A 6,342-nucleotide genomic window follows, 5' to 3' on the forward strand; every position below is an offset into this window, starting at 1 on the left:
AATATCGAAATCCACGTATTTCTAACGCAAAAAAGATCTTAACAGCCCCATTCTATGCGCAATTCTGAACAAAAATACTTCAACAAATTTTCATCTGCCGCAGAAATAACGAAACGGCATAAATTCTACCAATTTACCGTCGCGATGTTATCTGTTCTCGCCCCCAGGTGTGAGAGGAGAAATTCAGCTTCTGCTCTCACATATACCGTAATAAAAGGCAATCTATGAATTGCATCCAAGAAAATGACTGGATCCTCTGTGCGTGATTACTAAAACGTCGAGTCAGTGAAATCTCACAGCACAAAATAATATGCAAAAAAAGCGGATATATTTTGGAATCGAAGTGCTTTTATTACAGCCTGGAGACTGTCTATTTTTCCAATAATACTTCATGGCCGAGTAACCGCACGTCACACAAACGATTAAACATTTGATGAATATTACAGCGGATATACGCATATCGCAATCTCTGTTCATGGTCCGTGCATAAACTTAATACACAAGTTTTCAAAAAGACAGCAGTGGTTTTAAACAGGGTTTTTAAATACAAGCAGTTTTACGGCCGGCCTCATTCGCCAGGGTCGCCTCCGAGCAATTCCCCGCCACGCGCCATAGACACGAACGTCACGAACGAACCGCGTCTCTTCCCTAGCAGCAAGCGGTAGTCATTTTAGTGCTTTGGATTACCTACGGATGTTAGGTTCGCTCGCGAAGCCTTGTCGTCGCATCTCTGTTGTTTATGTTAATGGCGCGGAGAGAGTGGACACTTTTTACGCGTTGTCTGTAGCCTTTGTGACGATCTGGGAGTAATAAGTAAATTGTTAAGTGCGCAACTACGACTTGTTGTTCCACGAATCTCCGGCTCATAGGATCGTTCGAAGCGAGAGGGTTAAGGAACCAGCAAAGAAAATTCGAAAAATCGGAATAGAGGGATAGAGATGGCTTCATCACCGGTCACGGAATTTTATCGTGGCAAAACCCTGTTCATTACGGGTGGTACCGGTTTCCTCGGTATCTGTTTGATTGAGAAATTCCTGCGCTCCTGTCCAGATCTGAAAAATATTTATATCTTACTCAGGCCAAAGAAAGGAAAGAATATCGAAGAAAGGTTAGACGAGTTAACCAAAAATCTGGTACGTAGTTGTGAACTTTATTATTCCTGTATAATAGAGCCTACTTTTACAGTTTCGGAACCGCCTCGGAATCCGTTTTCTCCCCTCACCTTTCGGCCGTCAGCTCTTACATTTTTTTCCTCTTTTCTTTTTCATGTCAAACCCGTTCACAAACCCGTTATGCCGACTATCATTTCTCGAACAGTCGCTCGGTTATCATTTACTTCGATTCCCGCTGTCTGAAGGTGCATTATCATCTTTTTTGACATGTAATTACTGTCTACACATTTCTAGTTTGCACTTATTTACCACATTTCAATCTACTTGTATTCATGATATATTACCGGTGTACGTAATATGTTTATGAAAGCAGATACCCCAATGTCTACGACTTTACAAGCTTGCTACAGTTTTAGTTGATTTGAAATGCGTATTCATTTTCGTTTCTTAAAAATCTTAGGCCTGCATTATATAATAATAAAATTTATATGCATTCTTCATCCCATTTTTGGAATAATGGCAAATATTATCTTTCCAATTTAGGTTTCTGTATAGTTTACTATCGCTTTAAAATGAAATATTACTTATTATTGAATGAGTTTCTGAAATAAAAACGTCTTCTTCGACCTCAAATGTCTTGTACTTGATTACTAATATTTCTGTTGATTACTTTCAAGATATTTGAAACACTTAAGGAACAGGGTGGTTCCGATCTATTGAATAAGCTGATCCCAGTTGCTGGAGATGTTGGGGAAGATGGTTTGGGATTGAGTGCCTCTGATAGGCAAAGTCTGATCGATAATGTTCAGATCGTTGTCCATTCTGCAGCTACATTGGACTTTGAAGCAACCTTAAGGCCGACTGTGAACATTAATTTACTCGGTACACGCAGAGTTATTCAGCTATGCAAAGAAATCCATGATTTCAAGGTGAGCAACTTTTTTTAGATCTCTTAACCCTCTCTCATACACATAATTTTGCTATCATTCGCTAGTTGCGTATACACATCAGTTTAAACATAATTAGTTTTATAATCGATTTACAAATGTGGGCTGTGAAATCATAAATGTTATTCGAGACCTCGTTTCAATTTCTGTTCGTGAATATGTATAGATTGTCCATAGGTCTTTGAAATTACCCGTGGAAAGACTATTTACTGACCACTGACTATAGCTTTAACTCTGAAGAAATAAGTAACAAATGAAGGATTAGATGTAAAATTGTATGATTCTTGTGAACCATCAATATTAATTGCTGTGGAATTATTTGCTACTTTTTTGTGATTGATTTGAATTCCAAATTTCAATAGAACGCACAGCATATTTGTTGGTACCCATAATAAATATTAATTACAGGTACTCGTTCACGTGTCCAGTGCCTACGTAAATTCCGCCATCTCCGAACCAGTTGAAAAAGTCTATCCTGCACCTGCAGAGGTTGAAAAAATCATCAAAATGGTGAAGGATTTAGATGATAAGGAATTGGACATTGCCACACCTGGTATTCTGGGAAACCATGCAAATAGTTACACGTTTACAAAACATCTGGCTGAACACGAAGTTCTCAACGCATCTATATGCTCAGCCATCGTGAGACCATCCATGAGTTAGTTGAAATTCATTTTACTGCAATCTTTACAGGTTTATAAGAAATGAAAACCTGGTTTACCAAGGATTATGCAAAGTTTTAAGTGATTTAATGACACTACGCTATATAGAGAGTTACTGCAACGATAAAATACTATGAAACATTCGAAAGTTTAATCATACTCATAATATTTTGAAGAGTTCAAACTAGTGACACATTGCAGTTATTCTTAATTTTGTTTATTTTATGGTTAGCAGGTACTTTGATACGTTACTGCAACGTCACAGTAGGTTTGGAAATATTTTCTTATCATCTGAAAATTGGTTTTTTCCTAACAAAATCCTGATTGCGGCTAGGTAGTAAAAATGTGGATATCTGACAATGCGTGGAAAGAATTTTTAAGGGTGAAAGCTTCTAATTATACAATACTAACTCAAATCTACAATTTCCACATACATCAACATGTTACTAGAAAGTGAAAGTCACTTTTTATTTATTTAGAAAATTTTTTCACTTTGCATTAAATCTTCATTCTTGGGCCTGTTAACTCCTAAAGAAACGAGTTCTGTTGGAAGCTAAACTCTGTTAGAGACCTCCTCTTGCAGAGTAGGTGTGCAGTACATTGTCAATAACAAAAAAGTGGGTGCAAAATGAACACTGTTAAAAGTGTTGGTATATGTATTGCGAATTTGAACTACAGCATGTTAAAATATAATTAGACACTCCTATTAGTGCAACAGCATCAGTATTTAAAACAACTTATTTACAATGATATAGTTTTACAAACTTATGTTTCTATTCTGTGTTTGATTTGAAGTTTTAATTTATAAAAACAGACAGTGGAGTTGTTGATATGCATAAACTTACTTACCACTGATAAACACTCCACAATTTGTAATATAGTAAATTATGCATTTGCTGCTCGGTTTATAGATACGTTTTTTCTTAATAACACAAAGTTTCTCATGCCTTGAGTACATAAGTATTCTGAAATTATTCATTTTCATGATTATTGCATCATACCTGAGCTGAGGATACTATTCCAAATTATTGACAAATTCTAACACCTTAAGCCTTGTCTAGAGTAATGAAAGAGAATTGAAGCATTTCTTGGATGATCCAGAGTCAAGCTGTTCAATGCACGATGAAATCAAAAAGATAACTTTGAGCAATGTAGATGTAGTTGACCTCCATTAAATATTACAGTAACTGCCGCGTGGAAGGAGCCAGTACCTGGATGGACGATATCCAAAAATGGTCCGCAAGGTTTTCTAATGGGAGCTAGTAAAGGTGTACTCAGACGACTGCCTGTTGCGTCAGCTCTGATTTATGACTACATTCCAGTCGATGTAGTAGTAAATAGTTTGATTGTTGCTGGATATAATGCGGACCGTGAACGGTAATTGTTACGATTTTTAGATGGTGTCAGTGTTGCCTCAAGTCAAAGTTACCTTGTGATTGAATCGCTTTTCAGAAGAGTCAGTCATTCATACTTCTACCAATTAATCATATTGATTTTTTTTTCATGTCACAGTGAAGCTGGATTGAAGGTTTACCATTGTACGTCGAGTACCTGCAATCCCTTCAAATGGGAAAAGGTTGAAAGCCACATTAATACTTATCTTCATCGTTACCCTCTGCGTAGCGCCGTGTGGTACCCGTACCTTAAGCTTCTGCCTTCGTTGTTACTGTTCAGAATCTCTGCAATTTTTGTCCACATGATTCCGGCATATATTCTCGATACAGTTACACGTGTGTTTGGTGGACGGCCCATGTAAGTTTGTGCTCATGTTACGCTCTAAATTCTTTCACTATTGTATAGTCAAACTCTACTGTTAGAATATAACATTCTTTCTCCTACATTATATATATGGGGTATTTAACACCAAATCGACGAGGGTCTGACCTTGAACCTCTTGGATTTGCTCCGCAATTTTTTATATTTTTCCGACTCTAAAATGCATGTTTTCAAAAATCATAAGTACAACTGAAGAAAAATTCCAGTATATTAAGAGTTGGAACAACAATCGTTAATCAAATCCAAGATGTGGGGAGTCAGACCTTGGTTGATCGGGCACGGAAAGCCCCATATATATCTACCTGTATAATATTACCGAAATACTTAGGTATTCAGTTGTGCATGCAAAGCTCAATATTCAAAAACTTTATTTTTTCTTTATCGAGGAGATAACAGTAATAGTAATGAATGGTTTTAATTTGGTTTGAAACCACAAAAAAAAAAATGAATAACTAAATAAATAAACTTGGAATACGATATTTCACAGATTGGTACGTCTACACACAAATGTTAACAAATCATTGAGTCGTCTAGAGAAATTCATTTTTACCGAGTGGAAATTCAGTAATGCTCGGCTTCTTGAATTAAATGCAACTCTATCAACAGTCGACAAGGATAAATTTATTTTGGACATTAGATCGTTAAAATGGGAAGATTATTTTAATGATCTGGTACAAGGAGTTAGGAGGTACCTCAGTAACGAAAGTCCAAAAAATCTGGGAAAAGCTCGTTCAAAAGATAAAGTGTATGTATGAACTAGATTCTGGTAAATCTTTACATTCTTTCTATTTCTACTTTTTCGGTGTCTAAGGAGGTAAATTATGCGGTGATTTGTCCTTGAAAGTGACTTAATACAATTTTCTATTAGACATCACTCTTTCAGAATGCATGTGATGAATTTATTACAATATTTAATATATATTAGGAGCAGTTAACAAATTTGGTATCCTTATGATTTCAGATTACTGGTCGCACATTTGGTTCTACAAGCTGGACTAATGGGTCTGGTTTGGTGGATCTTCAAATTTTTGTTAGCCTCAACTTGGACAAAAACAGGATTGGTTGTTCCCTTGGCATACATGATCTTCAGTTTATTATAAATATCTAAATATTTTTACGTCAAATATTATGTTGTATAACAACGATGTAATCGTAGGCTGCATTCGTTCTAGGCGCTTTGAGCGCTGTGAGCGCCACTTTCTATAGCATTTTATACGTGATGTATACATATAGATATATGCTGAAAGCGCGTGAGCGCCGAAGTCGAACGCATCCATAATAATTAAGTCAACTAGGTTTCAATGGAATATGGGAAATAGTTTAAGCAATATCATCGCCTATTCGAATAGTTGAAGGTAATATTGGAGGAAAAGATATTTTGATAATTGGTGAGAAATCGTATTTTTAAGATTGTGAATAATTTTGAGTGGCTGCAGAAAGTGTTTATGTAGTTAGAATTAAGCTAAAAACGGTAAAGCAATTAGCGACATTCTTATATCTGATGAGGTTTTCGAAATTTCACTTCATATCGAACCAGATCATTTTATTGAGATCTCTTGACAAATGTACACAATTTGATAATTTGCATCAACTGGTCTTTCACTCAAAGTCGACTCGTTATGTTTCGAGTAATTGAATCTCTAACTTTTCACGGCATTTAAAATGAACTTATTAAGTGTTATACTGTTGTTATTATTGTTACTATTAATCTCATAAGAGTTGGAGTGGGATATCTTTTTATATTCGTTTAGGTACACAAATACAAAGATATGCTTTGATAAAAGCCTACGATCGAGTTATTCTTTAAATAAGGAAGCTGCATAGATCATCATTTGCAGTCTTTCT

General features: G+C 35.9%; 1 protein-coding gene across 2 annotated transcripts; it reads left to right on the forward strand.

Annotated features, from left to right (window-relative positions):
- The first annotated feature begins 658 nt into the window (after window positions 1–658).
- Window positions 659–6,285, forward strand: LOC107226041 (putative fatty acyl-CoA reductase CG8306). Of its 2 annotated transcripts, XM_015666712.2 has the most exons (7): window positions 662–1,133; window positions 1,790–2,041; window positions 2,468–2,717; window positions 3,906–4,098; window positions 4,234–4,473; window positions 4,985–5,242; window positions 5,459–6,285. In XM_015666712.2, the coding sequence occupies exons 1-7, from the start codon at window positions 939–941 to the stop codon at window positions 5,595–5,597; spliced, it is 1,527 nt and encodes a 508-aa protein (XP_015522198.1). In that variant the 5' UTR covers window positions 662–938; the 3' UTR covers window positions 5,598–6,285. The 2 variants fall into 2 exon arrangements, with proteins under 2 accessions (XP_046593060.1, XP_015522198.1); XM_046737104.1 differs by lacking the exon at window positions 4,985–5,242 and having other exon boundaries at window positions 659–1,133.
- The last annotated feature ends 57 nt before the right edge of the window (window positions 6,286–6,342 follow it).

The sequence above is a fragment of the Neodiprion lecontei genome, chromosome 4, assembly GCF_021901455.1.
Source record: "Neodiprion lecontei isolate iyNeoLeco1 chromosome 4, iyNeoLeco1.1, whole genome shotgun sequence".
NCBI classification, from domain to species: Eukaryota; Metazoa; Arthropoda; class Insecta; order Hymenoptera; family Diprionidae; genus Neodiprion; species Neodiprion lecontei.